Raw genomic sequence first — 24,390 nt, 5'->3', positions numbered from 1 at the left:
TAATGGAGCATTGTTATTTGTTACTTTATTGATTGTTTAAATGGCTGCTTTTCCTACAATCTCACAGGGGTCAAAGGTCAACAAACAGGGGATGTCAATTAATTACAACAGTCTCTTAAGCAATAATTAAGATAGACTGATATAACAGCAAAGGGAATTCTCTACACACAGATCGGATAGAGTCACCGCCTTCTCCAGGAATTGTGCAGAATTGACTTGCTGCTGCTTCCAGCTACGTGGGGTTAACTATCGCCTTGTTTAATTATGTGTTGGCTAGGTCCAAGTCAACTTGGCTATACTAAGTAGCAGGATGTCTACATGCTTTCTGTTTCAGCGCGCTTTCAAAAGGTAAAAATGTCCGCAAGATGAGACAAGCCAACGTTTAAAATACCTCTTTTATGAATGGAGTTTGGTTCAACAATTTTTATCTGAGTCGAACAACTTTAACAAATACATGAAATTGCATGATTTGTATGTCCTTCTTTTGCCGACAAAACATCCCTGACCCGTCGAGGCATGGACTCCACTAGACCTCTAAAGGTGTCCTGAGGTATCTGCCACCAAGACGTGAGCAGCAGATCCTTTAAGTCCTGTAAGTTGCGAGGTAGGGCCTCCGTGGTTGGACTTGTTTGTCCAGCATATCCCACAGATGCTCCATTGGATTGAGATCTGGGGAAAACACCTTGAACTCATCGTCGCGTTCCTCAAGCCATTCCTGAACCATGTTTGCAGTGTGGCAGGGCGCTTTATCCTGCTGAAAGAGGCCATTAGGGCATACTGTCTCCATGAAGGGGTGCACTTGGTCTGCTAGGTGGTAAATGTCAAAGTAAGATCCACATGAACGGCAGGACCCAAGGATTCCCAGCAGAACATCGCCCAAAGCATCACACTGGCAGGCTCGCCTTCTTCCCATAGTGCATCCTGGTGCCATGTCTTCCCCAGGTAAGCGACGCACACACGGGCCATCCACATGATGTAAAAGAAAACATGGCCACATGGCATGAACTCAGTTTGAGCTACAGTAGCTCTTCTGTTGGATCGGACCACACGGACCAGCCTTGGCTGAGCGCTGCCTGCTCATGACCCTGTTGCTGGTTCACTGGTTTCCCTTCCTTGGATCACTTTTGGTCGGTCCTGACCACTGCAGACCGGGAAAGAGCTGCAGTTTTCTAGATGCTCTGACCCAGTCGTCTAGCCATCACAATTAGGCTCTTAGCAAAGTCGCTCACATCCTTACACTTATGCAACTTCAAGGACAAAATGCTCACTTGCTGCCGAACATATCCCACCCACTGACAGGGGCCATTGTAAGGAGATAATCAATTTGCTTGACCTGTCAGTCATAATGTTACGGCTGCAAACATTAACACAGAAGCACTTTTAACACTGTGTTTTAAATCTGCCAAACAAGTAAGTTGTCTTAAACAACTTCTAGAACAATTACCATAAACTTTACTCATTGTGGACTTAAAGAGGAGGAGGAGTTTTCCTTCAACTCCTGTTCAAACTCACCTCTGTTCCTGCTATTACACAACAACAACACCCACCACACACACACTGTGACACATACCAGCTGTTTAATCCAGTGTCAGGCTGTCAAACAAAGACTGTTTGTGAGTGTTAATCCTATTCTCCATCCCTGCACCGTTCCTAGCTTCGGTATGATCTGTCTGCTGCCTTAAACACACCTGCAGCTGCACGCACTCTTACCTGAAGTTAACTTGGCTCATCTTGGCAGGGGGATCAAAACGAGCAGGGGGATCCTCTGTGCGCAGTCGCTCCAGCGCTCCTTTCAGAACATGGTTGATTTCCTGTTAAAACACACAAACAGACAAGAAAATAAGAGCTTAAGTTACATTGTCATTTACACACACACACACACACACACACACACACACACAGTCGGCGAACACGAGGAGGCCAGTCGCCAATTAGTAAGACAATCTACAATCAATCACCTTTGCAGACAGCGAAGAGAGAGCGACCGCCGGACGCTGCCGTCCCTCCGTCACTCTGTGTACATTTCTATCTGTCTACCTCTCCCTGCCCCCTCCCTCCATCCATCCCTGCCCCCGTGTCAGGCAAGGCTCTATTTTTAAGTCGGCAAAATCAACAACCCCGGGGGGAAACAAATAAAAAGGAACACGGTTAGAGACAGAGAGAGAGATATCGGAGGTAAGGAAGAGAGTCAAACTGTTGCGAGACGCTCAACAAATACACTCAAGGAGCGGGAGAGCCAAATTGCCCCAAATCGCTAACGACAAGAAGGGTGCAATTAGGTCCTTCTGCCTTGTCACTTTCATTGTGTCACCAGTGCTAATGGCTAAAAAGCTCCCGCCCACCAGCCCGCTCCCCCAACTCCCCGATGAACCCTCTGTCACACACACACGCTTTAGAGCACGCACACACCCACGCATGAATATCACCTACACATATCGGCAGAGCTGCAAGAAAAAATGGTTATTTATGAACACACACACACACACACACACACACACGCATATGTCTGCTGCCAGTACAAATAGTGACCCACTTATCTGGGCAGTGTGAGATTACCCAACAATAGAGCCTGTGTGTGTGTGTGTGTGTGTGTGTGTGTTTGTGTGTGCGGGGGCAGAAAAGAGAAGCTGGAGGCTCTATTGTTGCTGTGCATCTTCCCCGCAACGCCATTAGCCACATGCTTCTCCTCCTACAGTACACACACACACGTACTCATCACTAACACACATGGTTAGCAGAGGAGCAGGTAAACACACACATCTGCACTTCCAGTTTTACAGGAATTTTACCATGAAGCCACACACACACACGATGATATGAAAACCCTCACACACACACACACAAACCTTCTTTTTTTAATGCTTCAAAATTAAGGGATCACGCCATAATGCCCGGTGTGAGTCTAATCCCTGATTGAGAGCACTCCCCGTTCATGCAGACATAAAAACAGCAGCTTCCCTCTTCGGGCGCCCTGCTGCTGCTCAGCCAATCAGCTCGCCCCGGCTCACTGCTCGTATCTCTACACACAAAGAAGGAGCATTAGAGCCATAAGCTTCCCTCCCACTCTGTCAGCCTTAACGTCTATAATGATGTAACCTTCCATGATCACATACAGAAGATTTCATAGTAAAGATATGAACGTGCGGTTTCTTTACTACTACATCTAATAGCTGTTACAATATGGCGACTACAGTGCTTCTGCTGTTGCTATGAGAAGCGTAGGTTTGAATCTTGGGCTGGGTATCAAACCAAATCAGTTACAGGAAGCTGGTATTAAAATTAGGGACAGATTTGTGTTCCTCAGAAGGAATTCTTTGAGGTCTTTGTCTCTAATTTTAGATCAAAATGTCTCCAGTTTTAGACAAATTCATATGAAGAAGCTCTCGTGCAACAGCCCGAGTTTAAACAACAACTTTTACTTTGTTAAAAGGTTTTAAAAAATCATTATAATCCTCAACAAAGTTGGTTTAAGTACTGATATTAAGATACTGCTTGGCTACAGTGTGAAAAAACACCCAAATAAAGAGGAATGGTAAAGGAATTCTCTGACGAAATAAAGGAAGTCTGGGAGGAGTGTCCATGCAAAACTGTTCTCGACAAACACAGATTCTGAATATCTATGCAAAAAAAAATGTTTGCAAGTCTAGTCCAAGTAGCATCGTCCACTAGTGTTTCAGTCGGTATTGGCTGTATGCAGGAAAACTTCAGCTTTAATTGAATAAACTGACATCTGAGTTCAAGTACAGTTTACAATCTGCTTCTGTCTAAACTATAACAACATTCCCGCTTCTCTAAAAAATGGCAACGCACAGAAAAGCAAGTCTTGGTAGGAAGTAATTTATCGCTAACCTCTGGCTACACCCGAAAGCCCTGAAAAGTTGGAGCTACATTGTCGACACACGTGTGCACTTTGTTCCACTCTCTAAGGTCATGCCCAAAAATTCTGCCATTGTTTAAGGGGCATTGGTTTAGCTCATCAAGCATCCTATGTACAGAGGCACAGCCCTAGTAGCAATAGCCCCGGAATCGACTCCCACTCTCGGGCCCTTGACGCATGTCGTCCCCACTTACTCTCCCCCTATTTCAGACACCATCCACTGTCCTCTCTCCGAGTATAGAAATAAACAGCCAAAAAAATTATCTTAGCCATTTTAGAAGAATAGATTCTAATTTTTGTCTAATGCTGGAGATATACTTGCGTTCGCGTACACAACCGGCTGCATCATGAACGTTATTGTTTACATACTTGGTCTCTGCACTACATGTGTTACTGGAGGATACCTCTAGAGGGCGCACCAGAGAGCTCAGGCCGTATGCAACCATCATATGTGCGAGATGTAAACAACTGGTATGGGGACACTCGAGGAGGTTACTGTCATGTTCATTCTGAGATCACACCGCCTGCACCGCCTGCACCGCCTGCACCGCCCCCGCTCTGTTTCTCCGACATGTTCCTCCGTGCACGGACGTAACGGCCCCAGACTTTTGCAGGTTTCCATGTCGACTTCTAAAACAGAACTTATCTGTTTGTTGCTGTGCAGTGGCAGTGATCGTACAGATGTGGATAATCAGCTTGTCTTCAGAACTTTCTGCCATTGTTGTCCCTGCTGCTGTGTTGAGCCTGCAACATCCCCTTTGCCTCTCCACCGCCCCTACTGCATCTTGCATATGCATAATGTTAATTTTTGAGGCCGTGCACAGTCTACACTCCAAACAGACACAGGGAAGGTGTCGGAGCAATCATGCGGATGCAAAAGTGTTGTTAAAAGCAAGAATATCTCCAGCTTCAGGCTATACTGAGCAAACTCCATACTGAGCAAAAAATGACCCTAGAAAGAGTTGAGATTATTTCAACAAAAAGTAAATTGTAAAAGTTTGGTCTTATTAAAACTTTTATAGACAATATTGTCAGGTCATTTAATTTAAAATAATAACTCAACTGTGTGTGAAACTACATCTTCCTGTGTCTGTGCAGCGTCTGTTCCTCGCGCTAGCAGCTGGACGCTCTGTGTACCTTTGTCTCCGTCCCTCGAGGATTGTGCTGCGTTAGTGTGTGTAAGTTTGTGTTTTCTAACAGAAGACAGAGTGCGACCACGGCAGCCACTTCATGTGATGGATATGATGAGGGTCAAGGGGCAGCGGCTAATACGCTGAAGTTGTGATCCTGCAGTGTACATACATACACACACTCTCTCTGACACACACGCTATTTTTCAACCACCTGACACGTAGCAGATGACTGCAGCACGCAGGGGGAACACACAAAAGAAGCACACACCTCATTACTCATCCGTCTGACAAGAACCACACACACACACCTCATCTCTTATAGGTGTGCACACCACCCGTCACTCACGCACACCTGAGAGTACAAACAGCACCCATAACAAAAAAACGTGCATGGCAGTGTGCAGCACAATAACAGCAGACAGCCTGTTAGTTGTGCTCAGACGGGCTTCATGACAGGTTTCACAAATTATTTGGGGGGTTTATCCTGGGACCACAAAGCCTGTCACGTTCAGCTCACTCAGCGAAGAAAACAGATTATATAAGACTTAGTAACAACAAGCTACACTTCTGATTCTTTGTGGCTTCTGAAATGTGTTTTGTACTTTTAAAGCGTGTTTCACAAAAGTTAAGCCGCAGCTCGAGTCGAAACGCTTTAAAAAGTTAAAGCAGCACCTAAAGTGAAAGTGCAGACAGGAGCAGGTCCAAATGTAATCATTAGAAGTGTAAGTGTTCAGAGAAGTTTCAAGTGTTGCAGTGAGTTCAAGAAGTGAACCAGTGTGTGAGCAATGATGGAAGAGGTGTCACTGCTTATATGACACTCAGTGTACATATATATATAATTTATAGTTTATTAACAATGACAATAAACCTGATCCTGACCCTGGTAAGATGGAAACTGTTATTGTAGCAGATTAGATTCCTGCAATGTTCTGTTCACAGGTCTTTCAAGGCCTTTCAGCAACTTCAACTAATTCAAAAGGCTGCAGCAAGAGTCCACTCACCTGGAATAATCTCCCACCTGATGTTAGACATGCCCCGACTCTGACCACCTTTAAGTTAAAGCTAAAAAGGTTCCTTATTTACGCGGGAACTCAACCCTTTAATTACTGCAAACGAATCATACGCTCAATAGCCTCGACAGCTTAACAGCTACAAAATAATATGATTTGATACTGGGCTGCACAATTAATCGAACATTAATCCCGATCACTCTTAAGTCTTCCCACGATTAAACAAACATGATTGACGGTGATATTGACGTTTAAAATGCTCCGTCTGTAGAAAACTCTAACTGCATATCACACCAAGCGCTCCCTAAACTAACAGCAACTCCCCCAGGAGGTGATGGAGAGGTTTGGGCTTCACTTTTGGGGGAGCTGGCATGTCATGTTATATTATACAATATGCTGTGTTCAACATGCCACACTACACTAGCAGTACGTACTGATTTGGTCAAAATGCAGTATGCAGTATGCAAACAAAAGTACAATTTACAGAATGCCAAAAATACCCGGATGTCGTTCTGATTCGGAAAAAATCTCCAGTGTGCATGGGAGCAGTCTACCTCGCCTACTGTATCCCACAATGCAAAGCGCTGGAACGTCACAGTGGCAGTTGAAATGGCAGACGGCAGCAGAAGGGGGCGCTGTCGCTAAAGAAGTAGCTTATTGCTATTGGGCGGGGTGTTGTTTACTTATGCTTTCCAAAACTGGAGACTTGCGTCTGACATTGCGTACGGCAGAATATATTTCAACAGCTCTGTACTACATACTACCGCTGAACACAGTATGTAGTATATAATATATAGTATCCGATTTCGGATACAGCAATAGACTGTATAGAAGACATGACAGCTCCCTAAAAGTGAAGCCAAACCCTCTCTATCGCCCCCTGCTGACTGGCTGCAGTATAGCTCATAAAGCCCGCCTCCTCCATGTTAACAGATGGGACATGAGTCAAACTATAAAATCTAAATACACCAAAATAAATGTTTCTCAAACATGGTTTCTGTCATTATAGTTAGTTCTTATCATGCTGATTTATGTCCAAGTGTTCATTTTTATGACAAGTTTTCTTTTAATTAGTTATTAGATGCTGTAAAAAGGATGATTGACAGCTCTGTTGAGAAATACGGCTCCTGCAGCGTTCTGTTCCCGTGTAGCAGATTAGAGGAGGAACGGCGAGAGGAGACGTAACTAACACTTACACTACAGTCAATGAAGTTCCCATACCTGTGAACGTTAACCTCAGACCAACACAAAGAAGCTGTTCCGCTGTCATCTATATAAACAGGCATGTGGCATTTTAGAGTGGAAGAGTAAACAACAGAGACGGTCCGGAGAAACAAAAGTCAGATATCTTGAACAGAAGATGAAGAGCTGGTCCCCTGAAACGGCTCGTCATCACTTGTTTGGAGGTATTTCGGGTTTAGGGTGAGTTATGTTAAGAAGAAAAAATAATCAGCAAAGAGGTCGTGAAACCTGCGTCTGTGCCGCAAAGCAACACAACTAACTTGTTGATGAGTGCATGAAGACCAAGAGGAAGAACGAGCTGCTCCCCGTCCTGCAGCGTCAAGTCCATAAATGAGACATCCTTTCCACCCAACTCCCTGACTGAACAGACTGATTTTGCCTCTAGAAGATGCAACAAATTCAGGTAAAGAACCTGATTTTATGTGCATATTTTAGCCATGAGCAAAATAATCTTGATGAATAATAATCACAATCACTCAAGGCATTAAAAAAAGGTTAGTCCCAGGTTTAAAACTACTGGAATCCCCCTTTACATCGTCAGCTTTTTACATCACGCCTGAGGAACCGCCAGACAGACTGTAACATATTAAAGTCTGACTTTCTGCTGTGTTAACATGTATTGCATCAGTGCACCTCGAGGTGTTGAAAGGCAGCCAAAAATGTGGGAGTCAGAGCGAAAGGAAGCAGGACAGAAAGAGAGGATGAAGGAAACATAACGAGGATAAAGACGGGAGATGGAGAAGAATTAAAACAGTTACTGCTGTTAGCGGGAGCATTAAACGTCTCGTTTATTAGCGACGTACATGGCAGGAAGTCCAAATTAATTAAAAGGTTGGCTGCGTGTTTAGCACTGCTCAGCCTTTTGCTGGTTTCATCAGCTCTTCTGATAAAGACAAAGGGAGGTTTGCGCGTAGACGACGTGCGAATCAAAGACAGAGAGAAGTGGGCCAAGCTCGGCCTTCACCGTAACAGGCAGCAGAATCAATTAAAGGGGCAGGGCGCATATTTATCACTGTATCAGCCTTAATTACACTTTATCTAGCTTTCAATACCTCCTCCAAGACAAAGGGGACAGAAGTGTGTGTGCGTGTTCCTTGTATGTAAGAGAGTGTGTGGAGATAAGGGGGTTGCAGAGGAGTGGTACAGTGGATGAGTGAGGATGAAGTGATAGTGTATTGATCTTTAGAAGTCCATCAAGCCCAGGACTCAATATGCCCAAGAGCTGTGACGGACTCCTAGCCTAACATACACGCACAAGACACACTCACACACTACAGGAGGGTAAATATTTGTTGTTTTCCTCCCTGCACCTGTGGGTGATGCAATCTGGATCCTAAATGTAGCACAGATTATAAGGTTCATACTTGTAAACGAACTATTATCACTCACAAATCATTGATTTCTATGCTACAAGATTTGAGCTTCTTGCTTTGACGGTTAGCTTCTGTGAAGATTAAACCTGCCAGATTGGAGGAAACGGATAAAAACCTCCACTTGGATGTTTTGATACCATCCAGTTGATGTGGATCAGGTCGGTTTAATTTCCTCAAAAGGGTCGGAAAGCATAGAATCCAAAACACTGATTAATGAGCTTTGCATGTAAGCCATTCACTGCATTTACATGCACAATAATATGTCTAATCTTACATGCAGATTAAAAGTGATCCGTGAAATCGTGGACGGATTATGGTGCTTTAAAAGTTCCTAAATGCACAAATGCAGAAGCCAGTCTTTGGGAAATCTTATTGTAAGCCATGTAGATCTTTTCCTTTGCAGTGGTTAGCTGCATGCACTTGACCGTCATTTGAGCTCTTTTCTTAATGTCTAATTAACTCAATACCCTTTAATGCTACCTGATGCAACATCAACAAAGTGCCCCAAAAAGGGTAAGCAGCCATGACACGACCACAGGCATCGATTTGTCTGACTGAAATCAGCTGCTTGGTTGAGCCTTAGAACTTTGACACAACAACAAAGTTGCCTGTTTACAGTTATTTTAGATTTAGTCTTCAGATGAAAATGCTTCTCAGATTTAAAAAGGGTATTTTACAAAATGTAGCTCTGTGTTTTGGCCTTTCGTCCACACAAAAGATGTTTTAGGTCACTGAAAACGGATCTTTTGGGGCGCCAGTTTGGCTCAGCTGTTAAATCAGCGACCATATACAGAGTCCTCAATGCGGCGGCCCCCCGCCCTCGGCCCTTTGCTGCGTCATCCCCATTCTCTCTTTCCCCAAAATAAAAAAGTAACTAATCTTTTGTAAAACTCCAAGGTAAACACTTTTAAAAAGTTTCCGTGGAGACGTGTAGACGGGGTAAACCGAGGCTGTGCGCCGTTATCTCCATGGTGACGCGTCACAAATAAGGCAACAGTCCTTGCATAATGACGGACGTGACAGTGATGCTCAACACAACTTTTTACATGTTTACACATATATGTACAGTTACTCATCTACGATATTGAGGATCAAAGGTGTCGGGATAGATTTTTTCAGACTTTGGATTGGCCGCGATTCTTCTTCTTCTTCTTTGCATGACCGGGTTATATCGCCGACTGGTGGTGTGGCATTCTCATGACAGCGTTTCTGTTGTGCTTTTGTGTTTTTGTTTGGACGGGGATTTTTTATAACTGTGCTTGTGTGGACGGGGTTTTATTTTTAAAAGAAGGAGGAAAAAACTTGTGTACGTGTAGACATGGCCAGAGTCACCATTTTAAAACAGTCTTTTGTTTCGTAGATCTTTGCCGTCATGTCTTATCTGCACACCTTGGCTTTTGCCAACAACGCCCCTGGATACAACATGAATTCAGAAAGATGGAAAAGTCACAACATCCTCAAATTAAGTAAGATTTATCTTCTGAGAACCACGAATACCGGTGCTAAATTATACGATAATCTGTCCAACAGTTGCTGAGATATTTCAGTCTTGGCAGACCGATCAACAGGCGGTTATTGAGACCCGTAGAGCCACAGCAATAGTTTTCTTTGTCCTTATTTATCATACAATAAGAAATAAATGCCTGTAAAACACTGTAAATAAACAAAACAATGATAAACCAACATGTTTAGGAGCTAAAGACGGTCTGGGTTTAAATAAAGCTGCAGAAGAAGACAGATGTAGATCTCTATAAAGGTCGAATAAATCAAGTATAATGAGCCTGTTCACTCTGCTCCCTCCATGTTGTTTGAAGAGTATGAAGCCTGACGTCTTTCAGACAGGACATATGAGTTTGTCATTGTGTTTACTCGCCGCCCGCTGATGCCTGGGTTCTGCTTAGTCACTGCTGTGTCCGACACGGCAGGCGTACACAACAGGATTCCCTCCCTCCCTCCTCTTACCTGAGTTCCCCTAACACTCATGTAACAGTGTGACCTAACACGGCCTCCGTCCTGCCGACTACACACACAGAGAGAGAGAGAGAGAGAGAGAGAGAGAGAGAGACACAAAAAGGCCTCTTTGTGGCAGCATGTTTAGAAGAGAAGGAGAGCACTTGAAAAGCAGAGCCTTTCAAAGTGCAGCCTGAGGCCTGAAGCTGGACCACGAGAGGAATATTTCTATGTCTTATAAGGGAACCGCACACATCAGAGATATACCAGTAAATAGTATATTTAGATCTTACTTTCTTTTTGCTTTTTTCATCTCTTTTCCATTGTCTCTCAATTTGGTTTTAAGCTGACAGAGTTTAGCTGCTAGAAAGTTAACATTTTGTTCAAATTTTTGGTTCTTCTTCTCTTTAAAAATCTATTAAATAGGCGGGAATATATGAATATCTTCTTTAAAACACAAAGACAGGGACACAGTCCACCTTCCAATGAACCCAAAAACGGTCTGATTTACATTGCTAGCATCTAAATCTAACGCTCTACACAACTGCTTACCGGTTCAGGAGTCCCGTTTCTGTAGTCATCAGGTAGGGGCGTGGCCTTAACCTCAAGGGGCGTGGCCTTAACCTCAAAGGGCGGGGCCAAGGCCGAGTCACTGCTGCTCCTCACCAACAGAGGTGTGTCTGGGTGGAGAAAGACGGAGAGAGAGGGGATGCTGTTGATCATTCATCTGAAAATGAAACCAACTAAATGATTATAGAAATATAAAATGCAATTTGTATTAAAACACTGCATTTTAAATGAAGTTCATCAACAGTGCAAAGCAAAGTATAAAAAAGCTTAAAGAGCTTAATTCTATGAGTGTTGATTCTTTGTCTGATATCTACAGGTAATGTGTTCCATAGCTTTGGAGCACAATTGACACAGGCCAATGATTTTAGTGTTCTTGAAGGCGCAACAAGGACTTTATATGAACTTAAAACTAATTCCAATTAAAGCTGCGAGCAGCACTGAACGGACCCTCGCACACGTGAGCACGTCAGGGTGTGGGGAGTATCACAGGGGAGTAACAGACCACTTCCTGTTTCATGGTGAAACATGCAAATTGTAGGGCCCACCACAGCCAGGATTTTAATAACTTTTATCCTTAAGGTCTTCTCTGTATACTGACTAAATTTGAGGTGGATAGGATGAAAGTCCATTGAAGAGGAGTTTAAGTATGACCGCTGGAAATGGCGCAAAAATACACCTAAATTTCATCTTCCAACCAAAATAGCCGACTTCCTGTTGGGTTTAGAGTTCGGGCGCCACAGACTTTTTTGTAGCTCTGGACATGATACATATACCTACCAAAATTCATACATGTAAATGAAATACATTGCGTGTTGTACTTGATTAAAAATAGTAGAGGGCACCATAACATCAAGACATCAGATTTAAGCCTGGAAGTTGATTTCCACAGATTATAAAACTGCATTTCACTTTTTGCTTTATGGCCAACTATGAGGAGAGCAGTTTTGTCCTCATTGAACTTTAAGAAATTACTTCTCACTCATGTATTTTTTTGCAAGAAGCCGGATACAAATTTAATTTATAGCTGCAGCATCATTTGATTCGGCAGTTGCGTGTTCAACAAAGGAAACAGGAAACGGGAAAATTGTACTGCAAACAGATGATGGATACGGTGTATAGTTAAGGGCTTTTATAATCATTTAAAGATGACCCACAAACACTTACAGTCAACCCTGGAATTCACCCAAGCCCCACACCCACAGGGTACATTTTCATATGACCAGCTGTTGCCTCCTTGCTGTCATGCACACACACTTCCCACAACCGTTCCCCGCAGCCCAAAGGAGCAGGCAGAGGTAACATGGGCAGGTCTGAATCCACAATAAAACCATTCAGTAGGATGTAATTTGGATCTTTGTGCTGCCTTGTTTTTCACATCCAGCCCAAAGGGAGCGAGGCTGCTTTTTGTGGATGTAAAAACCAATACCAGCGTGTTTTCAAATGTAACTCGACAGAGGAGAAAATAAAGACAGGAGGAGAGAGAAAGGGAGAGGGTGAGGCAAACAAACAGGAGGGCAGAGAGATAGTGACAGGGAACACGGGAGGGAGGGAGGAAACCTAGAAATGTGAGAGACACAGAAAGGGAAGGCAAACAAAATTCTCTTCTTTCCTGTAATCAATCTCTCTTTGGAGGGTCAGTGACAGGGTCCTGGTCTAACGTGGTCAGAATAGAGAGAGCAGATGAGGAGAACATGTAGGGAAGAAAGAACTGGCAGTGTGTGTGCGTGTGTGTGTGTGTGTTCTGTGATTGCACACAGATGAAAAATGGTCATTCCAACTATCCCGGACACACGTACAAATATCTTTTATGGCTCAAATGATCTCCACATGTTCGCTCGTCTGATGTTTTGTTCAGGTTCGTCTGATCACCTTTAAACCTTGGCTCTTTTTTTTAACACAACTTGGGGCTTAAATGACGAGTAGGTATAAAAAGTTTTGGAATTTCTCTAGTCGATTGCTTCACCTGGCAGCTGCAAAACAAGCTCCTCAGGAGCAAATCTCTTGATCAAAGTATGTCAGCTTGTTTTTACCACTGACAGGCTCAGGCTGTTATTTAAGCATTACGAAACAGATCCCCACAGAGACAGGCCTTTTTGTTTAAAAGTAGTATCCTTTTTTTTAACCAGAAACAGCTGTTAAAGCTCTCTTTTTAAAGCTACCAGGCTCCATTGACAAAATCAGCTATTTTACCTTGAGACGTTGCAGGTATATTCCTCCATCGGCTTTTTTGTTTGTGTTATCATGTGACTTTGATGTTTTAATTGGTCCAATCGGATCAAAGTATAAAATTAGTGTAACACCCTAACACATACAAAAACCTAACAGATATACGCAGCGGTAGACAAGCTACTCCTGTAATCACTGAGGTAAAATTCCTGGATTTTCCCAATGGAGTCTGGTGGCTTTGAAGAGGGCAATGTAACAGCTGTTTATGGTGATGAAAAAGCATCTTACGCTTTAACAAAAAGTTCTATATCTGTGGAAATCCTTTTCATAATGTGACCAGACACTTTAAATAACATTCTGTTATTCTGTCAGTAGTAAAAAGCAGGGTGTGGGTTTAGCTCAGTGGCGCATGTACATAGGCTATAGCACTCAACGTGGCAGCACTGGGTTCGACTCCCACCCTTGGCCCTTTGTCGCGTGTCATTCCCCATTCTCTCTTCTCCTGTTTCCAACACTATAAACTGCCCTCTCAATAAAATAAAAGCATAAAAGGCCCAAAAAATAATTTTTAAAGGAGCAGTTCGCCCCTGTAAAAAGCTGCTGTCAGTCAAAGCTGGTGTTCTCTGTAATCAATAGAAGCAATAATATTTGAAATTGGCGCCATAGCTGTGGAGAAGGTTGTACAAACAGCTCATGGTTTCGCCCATTCTACATTCCTACAACACCCAGCATGCATTGCGCCCCTCCCTCTGAAAGGAACGGCCAAGCGAGAGACGCTGGAGTGAAATACTACCGTTTTCCAGTCAGGGACATTGATCGCTGCGGGCAGTGGCTCAGAGCGGTACAGAATCCGAAACACGATGAGAATATTGCCGGTGGATCATCTAAAAAATCTTCAGGTCTGCAGTCTACATTTCAAACCTGATGATTTTAAACGAGACATGACATCTGAGGCGGGCGTCCTAGATTTAGAAAGTGTAGTTAAGCGAGCGCCCTGGCCTCCGCCAGGTGACGCGTTTTACGTAGACTGGTGGAGGTTTTCCAGGGAACATTGGAGAAGCAGATAGCGTCCTCTAAAGACACAAGTGGAATTTGATTTTTCCCTACCATAATGGCATTAGCTCCCCATAACAGCATGATAGGACTGAGGTTGAAAATCAGCGAACTGGCCCTTTCAAAAAAAAAAAATAGGCACATTTAGGGGGCACTTTGATCGAGCACACATGCCCTGAAAGATCTTGTTTCAGCCATTACTGCCCTAAAGCAGCTGCCGGCTGAAGCAATCCTCTGGTAGCAGTTTAAAAAACTTTTGCATTTGTTATTAGACCCCAAAATATGCAAAAATACCAGGTTTAAAAATACCAGAATCCCCCTTTGAGAACACATTGTGTTGTTTCCTTCTAATAAGGACTGAAGTCGTCTGCTTCTTCTGTAACTTGAGCTGCTTCACTGAGAAAATCAACAGTATGTGAGGTCTAATCTGATTTGGAAAAGCAGACTTCAAGTGGAAAAGTTAGGCAGGAACTACACAGAAAACAACATGATCTGCAATAATAAAATGTGCTTTGATTTAACACAGAAACAAGGTGCCTTTGTGCTGCTGTTTGATGCCGACTCTGAGAAGTACATCAGACAGCGCTCCAACGTATCAATGGCTTCATCTGATTATCTATTAATCTTGTGTGCATCTAAAATAGGTCAAACCCTGCAGATACTTTTCAGAGTGATTACAGGAGCCGTTTGTTAAGGTGCGTTCACACTGAAAAGAGTTTTACAGGCAGCAGGGTTGAATATAGTGTCAAATTCATACTGAAGGTGGAAACAATCAGAAATTTGCCTGAATGGAGTCAAAGACAATCGAGGCAATTTGAAATGTTTAAACAAGAGAAACTAATTTGTGTTTATGCCAAATATCTGGAAAAAATGGAGGTGATGGTCAACTTAGAGATCAGGTTGAGCTGTGCACACACACACAGATACACACTACCCACACAGGGCCGGTGTGTAAGCTGCTAGCTAGCTTGCAGCTAAAGTCAATAGAGTTGGTATATATGCTATTTGGCGCACATAAACACAGACTATTACAACAAGAATTACACAAGGCTTTGCTTCCTTCAGCCTGAAGACAATCCCATATTTGCAATGATAATGAGCCACAGAATAAGTCAAGTAAGTTTACTTAAACATCTGCAGGGTGAAAGTCAATGTAGCATACTTATAGGATAGTCGCCTGTCTGGTTTTTTGATTTGAATACATAAACTTGCAGAAAAATGTGCTTCAAGTTAACCTTTTCACCTCTGAATAATCCATATTATATAACATATTGACACTGGACTGTTCCACAGGGCTATAGTAAACTTGCTCTATTAACTGTCCTATGCACATTCTTAACACTCTCACTACACATGGACTATTCAAGTAATGCATTTTTTGGACACAGAAGTGACCATCTTTGGACAAGAGGGTGGAGCTCCAGAAGAGTGAGGGGTTTTTCAGCACTAATAGTGCTAGCTTGCTTAGCATCTGTAATACATGGTATGGGATACTAATTTTGGTAGGGATGCAAGATATTGGGTTTTTTGCCGATATCTGATATGCCAACATTTTCCAACCCTTTTTGCCGATTTGGATAGCGATATATTACGCACATGTTTTTTTCCACCTAATTGCAGAGAACATCAAGTCTCCTCTGTAGTGGAATTAATATCATGCCTACTCTTATTGTAGTGGCCAAAAACTACAAAACTGCAGACATCTTGCACCCTTCTTCGCACTTGACCGAAGAGGCGTTGTACAAAAGGTCACCCACGTTTCTGAGCGCACCTGAATGCAGCATCCCCCCCGAAACACGGCAGTGAGGGAGACACGCCAGGACTTGTTTACTGCACCTACTACGGAGACATCAGTGATCGCCGCTCGCGTGCGCGTCCACAAATATGTAAGTTAGTTTTGCACTGATGTTTATGTTACTCTCCATTAGCATCAGCTTTGGCTGCGAGTGTATTTTGGGCGAGTTTGATGTTGTTAAGTCCAGTAAAATGATGAGAATGTGAGCTCACTGTTCTAGCCACAGGCTCGAGTTTCAGTCTTTATTTGTATATTGTTGATAACTATGTGCATGCAGTCTGCGCACACTCGCGCAGAGTTAATGTCATAGCATTATGTCAGGCTTTTTTAGGGAATCATCGAGCATTTAGGCAGAATTAAAACATTGTTTTATTTGCGGAAAATATCGGCAGAAAAATGACATATCGGCCACTGCCGATATGTCATTTTCAAGCCATAATCTGCAGATACCAATAATGTGCCGGTAATATCATGCAAAAAATGCTTTAATTAAAATGTATATGCTGAAAAACTTGAAGCCAACTTCTTAAAGGTTCCGGAAGTACAACTAAACACTGGACAAGACCTAGCCAAGGTAGAAACTTGTCAATCACAATTTAGCACACCCTGCTTTACCGTCTATTCCACTTAAATGGGACCATAATTTACTGAATGATCATCTTTCTGTGTTGAAAACATTTGAAACTTGCAATTGAGACAATAAACTCATTAGGAAAATGTTTACTGAAGTAATCAATTGAGAAGTCATTTACTTTCTTTTGTAAATGAATGGGTGGACCACTTTTCTAGTCTTTCATACACTGACATTCATACACTGATGGCAGAAGCTGCTACGTAAAGTGCCCAACTGTCAATCAGTCATCACAATCATACCCGTTGGCTTTGCCTTCAGGAGCAATTTGGGGTTCAGTGTCGTGCCCAAGGACACTTCGACATGTAGACTGAAGGAGCTGGGGATCGAACCTCTGATCTTGCGATTGAAACTCTACCACTGAGCCACAGCCGCCCCAACCAGTGGAGTCGCCCCCTGCTCGCCATTAGAAAGACTGCAGGTTTAAGGCACTTCCTCGTTGGCTTTACTTTCAAGACCCAGCTAAATCTACTTCTTAAATACATTCTATTGTTCAACAAAGTTTTTTCTGTATCTTTATAATGAGGAAATCCTCAGTTGCTCTGGAGATTAATAAAGGTTGAATGACAGAATAGGGTGCTTTGGGGGTGAATGGGAAAGATGACTTAATCAATTCAAAGAAAGCTACCTTTTAAAAGCACTAGTTCCTCGATGTCCCAGACCAACATATGCAAACGTTTACAAGTTTAGAGTCTCCATGTATAGAAAGCAGTAAAACTTAATAGATGCTCTCCCTCCTGAACCCACCTGTTTATTACATGCATGGGAAGTGATTGCAGACAAAAATAGATACATGCAGTTACACTGAAAAGCAAGCACGTATCAGGTTTTAAAAAGTGAATGCTGGCACGTACACTCTATATACACACTCACACATTTGTTCTGAGCAAAGGTAATGCTAATGAATGTTCCCACCATATTGGAAACGTTCACACAGTGATAAAACTGCAAGGACAATCGGTTCATTAAGTACCAAAATACCTGCACGACTGCAGGGACAGCTGGACTGAATAACAGCACCTGTTAAGGCTGGATCTTGCAGATTTTAAAGATGAACTGCACAATTCCAAAGTGGCTATAACCGATTATCCAAAAGAGATCTAAGTTAAGACGCCACACACACATATACACACTTGTACGTCACCACAATGTCAATGATGCGACTTTGCAAAGTGACCAAGGCCGCTCCATGGCCACAGTCAGGGTCCATTACCCAGCGGTCAGCCCCATAAATCCTCCTCCATTTATCCATCGAGTCAAATCCACCTCCATCAATCCTCCCACCACTTAGAGCCCTGACCATGTGAAGGAACCCGAGGGTCATTAGCTTTGACCCCTGACCTGCGTTGACCTCCGGGGGGTCAAGAGGCGTCACAGAGGGTCAGGGATATTGATGATATTGACAGTTTTAACTCTCTTAGGTCAGCCACTGTTTGGATTGTTATAAACAAGATTGTCTAAGAGCCATTACTAATCAAAGGTGACTGAGCTGCAGGACAAGGGCTTAGAGTGGATTTAAAGAATATACACATTCACTCATTATAATTAGAATAAAAAAAAAACGTCTCACAGTTAAAGAAATTAGACAAATATAATCAAAAACAAGTCGGTCTTGGTCTTTAAGTCAGGCTTTAAGGGGAATTCACAAAGAGTTTTCTCAAGTAGATAGAAGATTCAAGGAACAGGCTTTAATGGTTTAAACGTTCTCTTTTAGAAATGCTCCCAATCAAAGTGATTGCTGAGCGAGTGCTCAATTTGTTTTTTCTAGTTACTAACAAAATACCAGAAAAAATGCTACAAAGACCGACATTTTGATCTGTTTTACTCGACCAGAAACCACTGCTCCATCGTTTTCTTCGAAGCAACCAAACCCCACTGATAAAATCAGTGATTTAACCTCACAGGACACAGATGTTTCTGGATTTCTGCTGTCTTAATTTATATATTTTCTATATCGCTGTCAGGGTTCCTGCATCATTTTTTTGCATCAAGACCTAAACCGATATAATTTAAGACCCCCAACACAATTCAAACAAACCTTCCCTTTCTTTTGTTCAGTGCTGAGAGCAGAGCCTTTTCAATATTTCCCAATTAACCAATCAGAGAACACTTGAAGTATATTAATAACCCTTTTTTTTGTTACTCTGACGATTTACTTTTAAGATTAAAGAGGCTGCTGCACGGTCCCTAATGGTCCCTGCGTATCTAGCCACAAATTATGACAGACGCCAACAAGACGATGCCACGCAGCCAGACGTCACTGCTTGTAGTTGACATTACGTCAAATAATCTTAGATTGCTTCTATACTCGTTGTTTGTTGCATTTAAAATGTAATATCTACATCAAATTTACAATAAATTTAAGGTCAATGTATGACCCCTGATTTAAATTTAAGACCTTTTAAGACTTTCTAAGGAGGTGCGAGAACCCTGGTTGTTGTGTGACTTTGGTGTTTTAAAAGACACAATTACACAAACAATCTTACCAGCCAAGGAAGCGACACAGCAGCATCCCCAAATGTTCTGCAAAGTAAAATCACTGTTTTTGTCAATGGAGTCTGGTGGCTTTGAAGAGAGCATTATTAACGGATATTTCTAGTTAAAAGTAGCAAATAATCTAATAAAAAATGGCTCTTTCTGTAGCGGTTTTTGTCAGCTGACATTTTTGATATCTGTGCCTGTCAGTGGCAAATAGCTCTTTTATCGGACCTACTTTGATCGGCACATTCAGCCTGAAATATTATGTTGCAGCCATAACAGCCTAAGTGATCTACTGGGGCAATTACAAAACTTTTTGTACCATTAGCCATAAAGATGTGCCAAAAATAGGACCCAAAAAATACTGGATTTCCCCATTAAATATCATGGCCTCTGTAGCCCTTTAAAGGCTGATTATAATGCATGTCTTTAGTGTTATTGAGCAGTATTTTAATTAACTTTCAGATTACAGCCAGTTTCTGACTCTAACACGCAGTCTGCTGCCAAAAGTTTGATGAGGAGGTGGAAGCAGTAAAACATTGGATGTATTTTAAGCTTGCTAGGTTGCTAAGAACTGCACAGCCACAACCACAAGCTATACTGAGACTCTAAATAGCCCTCACCCACCAAACTCATCTTGGCGACTGCTTCAAGGCCGCAACAACAAAATAGAAACACACTGAAACACACCCAAGTTATGTTTCCTCTCTTATCTTTCCGTTGAGATTTGTGTAATTGGAGAGACCTGAAGAGGCCTTGTGAACTTTGCCAGCTCTGTGTTTATCTGCCTCTGACTCTCCATCTTCACCTCGCTCTGCTTAACTAGGCTGCTTATGCAAGTCTGGTTTATTTTAAGAATCTGCTCTTGTTTTCGGTTGTGTATGCCGTAGTGCTAGTTCACCGGCAGGGCAGGATCAAAACTCAGATGCATCATGTTTCTGACTGACTGTCTGGCTACACATAATAATCAGTGTGTTTGCCTTGGGTGCAACTGGCGTGGAGATTTATCATGAACAGAGACCATGACTCTGTTTGTATATTTGTGTCTGTGTCCGTTTCTCCTGCCAAAGGCCAGGGTGGTCTTGTTTCTCTCCCAATCGATAGCTCAGGCTGCTCATGGGATGATGCGATAAGGACTCTCTTCCTAGAAGTGTGTGTGTGTGTGTGTGTGTCTGTGTAGCAGCAGATCAATGCAGGTCTAATCATCCCACTGGGGCAGTGTGAAGTCCAATCACCCTGTTCAAACAAGCAGACAAACCTGACACACAAACACTTTGATGCCTGACTGATTACTGAATTACTTCTTGTCCTGTCCAGCAGCACTCACTGCGATTACACGCTCACTATAACCAGATTATTGGGAATTACCGGATTAAGGTTATAGTTTGATTAGAGCATGCATGTGGTTTGCAGGCACACATTCCCCCAAAAATACAGATTACATAATTTTTTAATGAATGGATTAATGTCTGGATGGTGGACTTACAGTTGTATGAATTCTTTTGGCAGATGAGCTGAACAAAGTTCTAAAAATACTGCAGTAATACATTTATGAGCTGATGTTTCCTACATAATGTAGACCCTAATTTGACTATAATGACCCAGTTCACGTGTTACAAACATGACATCGGCCATCATATCTAGAATAGTTTGGCTATGTTTGCTCAGTTCTTACGTCCTTTATTTAGTGGCTCAATCACATGATTTACCTTGACATGAAAAATATTGCCATCATTTGAACAAGTTAGGCTACTTAGGAGTACAATTATTAGCCGTTTAAGTGCAACTAGTCACGCATGATATGGGATTTTTGCCGATATCTGGTATGCCGACGTTTTTTTAACTTTTTTTAATGTTGGCTGTTTAACACCACAAATACTGATACGAACAGGATCGTATCGTTATCGTTATCGTTATCGTTATCGTTATCGCTATCGTAATCAGAATCGTATCGGAAACATGCAAGCGAATATTGATGTATGAATATTCTTTTGTTATTCCTACAGTGTCTAATTTCCATTTGTGAGGAATGGCTTTGGAGTGTTCGCTATCCGAACTCCCATCATGCTTTGGGTGATGTAAACACAAAATATAAGGTTGCAAGAAAGTCAGTGATGTGACTGCGATGCCCCCGCTAATATTAATACAAGCAGGATATAGGGATTTAATTGATTGGACATTGTTTGCTTTAAATATAATATAATATTGACATATAATATAATATAATTGTAGTATTATATATGTATCGTGTCGTATTGTATCATAATCATCATAATTGTGTCATAATCGTATCACTACTGTATCGTTATCACATCGTTATCGTAGCGTTATCGTAATCGTATAGTATCATATTGCATCATATACATTCGAGGGAATATACAAGCCTTTTGTAATTCCGACTGCGTCTAATTTTCATTTGTGAAGAATGACTTTAGAGTGTTTGCCAACAGAGCTCCCATGATAATTTGGGTGATATAAACAGGAAGTATTATGTTACTAAGAAGAAATGATGTAACTGTGCAGCCCCTGCCAATACTTATTAGGCAGGATATAGGGATTTAATTGATTGGACATTGTTTGCTTTAAAAATGTAAAAAAGAAAAACATTTTTATTGTGTAAAAAAAAGACAATAAAGTATATCATATTGCATCATACTGTATCTTATATTGTGTCATGTCGTAACATATCATAAAACATAAGAGCGAATATTCGAGCCTTTTGTCATTCTGACTGCGTCTAAATTCCATTGTGAAGAATGACTTTGGAGTGTTTGCCAACAGAGTTCCCATGATACTTTGGGTGACATAAACAGGAAGTATTATGTTACCAAGAAGAAATGATGTAACTGTGCAGCCCCTTTTCCCCCTGTTATTTCTTTACATTTTGGTGAGGTCATTCTGAATGAGTATTTCCTGTTTACACTGTAATTGTAAATGCACAGAAACCAATTATCCAGTCTTTATTTGTTATTCCTCAGGCAAGCTCTGCAGCTATAAGCGTATATACAGTATGTGATATCAAAGCAAATGTACAGACATGTATCCTCGATGGACACTAAATAAACGCGTAGCACTGCAAAAGAGGAAGTTGTGCTAAACCCAGACTTTGACTTTGAAGAGGAAGGGGTTAATCCGGTTATACGGGTGAAATGATTTGCATGTGTAAATGGTAATCTGTTTTAAGATAACGGAGCAGATGTTTATAGAGAATATGTATATGTTCCCATGTATTTAAGTTTCTACTCTAAAGAAAGGAAATCCACCGTGTCCGACTGTCTCCCTGCGTTTGTCACACTCTCCGGAAATTATGTTATTACGAATGGTCAGCTTACTAGAAGTGATGTAACGACTGATCTTGTTACAGAGTAAGGAAGAGCAAATACACACACCAAACCGTCCCTAAAGAGCGTCCCAGCGGTGGAGGGGTACTGGTTCTGGGTGTGCTGGGTTGTTTAACTTGCATGCTGGGCTTCTTTTGTCACATTGTGAGTGTGCGCGTGCATGTCGGGATGACAAAAGCTGCCTTATTGCATCAGTTTGGCTCTATACGAGGGGCGTCACAGGGTCACATCATAACTAAGTTAGTCAGGGTTCAACAGGGCTGGAGTGAGGGTTTTGGGGGGGTGGGGGCAGGAAGAGGTTGGGTTGAAGACAAGAAGGGTGGGACGGGGGGATTGGAATTAGTCCATTCACGCTCGGTTGGAGTCTGGCTATGCTAACAGGCTACAGTGCTAATCTAGTTAGAGCTGGAAGCCATGCAGAGACAGAGAGGGCGGGGATGGAGATGGGGCTAAGGGGGTGATGGGTCAGGGTCTAGAGGGCTTGGTGGGGAGCTGGATGGCAGGTGGTTGAAGCTGAATAGTAAAGTAGCCAAGAGATGACTAGGTGGAGTGCTGAGGGGGCCAGACAGTGGGGCGAAGTGCAAAGCAGGCATAGGGAGAGGGATGGCAAAGGGCAGGTGTGTGTATGTGTGTACGAAGGAGGGGGGGGCACACTGTTTTACTCCAGCTAACAGATGGAGAGAGGGAAATTAAAGGGGCAGCAGGGTGGCCCAGCGATGAGACACACCCTCGTTCCAGCTCATATAATCCTTATCTTTCACTTTGTTTATCGTCATACAGAAAAAATGATCAATAAAAGTCAGTGGAATTGAAAAGATTGTCATGTAAAGACAGAAATCAGGCTACAGATTATTTACAGTAAAATGTATCTAAAACAGGAACAGACTGTAACCCAGGCGGAGCAGATATTTCCCCAGAGGCCCCCTCGGGCTTCAGACTGACTCGTCTTGTGATGGTGTCTCCTGCTGGAGATTCACCATGACCATGTAACTTAATCACTTTATTTCCTGGCTGCAGAAAATAGTCAAAATGTTCTTTGTTCATTTGAAAGCTGCATAATGTGCCAACATGTGTCAAAAAAGGAACAATGTATATACCCCATTAGCATTAGTTTTCCATTTGAAGGGCTCCACAGTCAAGTAAGCATTAACACTAGAACCGCCGTGCACTTTTTCAGTACTGCTTTGGCCAACTTTCAAGGGCATCTGTATCCTTTTGTTCTCGTTAATGGGCCAATGACATCATCACTTTACATCTCCATAGGTGCATGCGAGGACACTTGTGTAAGAAATAATCAAAAAAGAGCGTGAATGATCACATTTGTCTAAGCAAAGGAACGACACTAAGCACTGCCCCTGCAGTCTTTTTAAAGTCTCTCCATCCCTCGTCATCTATTTCAGCATTTGTATTTGGGTAAATAAAATAATCACAAAATGAAAGCAAAGTAATCATGCTTTCTGTCGGACTATAAAAGTTGTCTCTCTCTCTCTCTCTCTCTGTCTTTCTCTCTCTCAGTCAGGCTCAGAGGCAATAAGCAATATCCAAATTGATGACAATAATTACTTTGGGATTGTTTGCTATGCTTATGTACCATGTATAGCTTTTACTAAATAAATAGACCGCTCACTGCTGTTTTGAGTGCCTCTCAGTGAGAGCCAGGCACAGGCAGCCTACCTGCACGGTGCCATCTCGCGCCCTCCCGTTACCCGTTCTCTTCACAAGAGAAAAAGGATCTGGGTGTGTTCAGTCGGCTCAGCTCGGGACCTTTTGC

At 42.4% G+C, this 24,390-nt stretch overlaps 1 protein-coding gene across 1 annotated transcript in view; it reads right to left on the bottom strand.

Moving 5' to 3' along the window:
- The window catches only part of pard3ba (par-3 family cell polarity regulator beta a), a 229,683-nt gene that overhangs the window by 159,206 nt on the left and 46,087 nt on the right, over window positions 1-24,390 (bottom strand). Inside the window, exons 4-5 of the mRNA XM_069675514.1 lie at window positions 11,138-11,265; window positions 1,711-1,811 (exon numbers count right to left, since the gene is read on the bottom strand). Coding sequence (XP_069531615.1) covers window positions 1,711-1,811; window positions 11,138-11,265 — 229 coding nt within the window. The remainder of the gene's footprint in view (window positions 1-1,710; window positions 1,812-11,137; window positions 11,266-24,390) is intronic.

The sequence above is a fragment of the Semicossyphus pulcher genome, unplaced genomic scaffold, assembly GCF_022749685.1.
Source record: "Semicossyphus pulcher isolate SPU_LCO1_2020_fin unplaced genomic scaffold, fSemPul1.0.p SCAF_24, whole genome shotgun sequence".
NCBI classification, from domain to species: Eukaryota; Metazoa; Chordata; class Actinopteri; order Labriformes; family Labridae; genus Semicossyphus; species Semicossyphus pulcher.
Note: the sequence above shows the minus strand (reverse complement) of the source record. Positions and strands in the feature narration are given on the sequence as shown.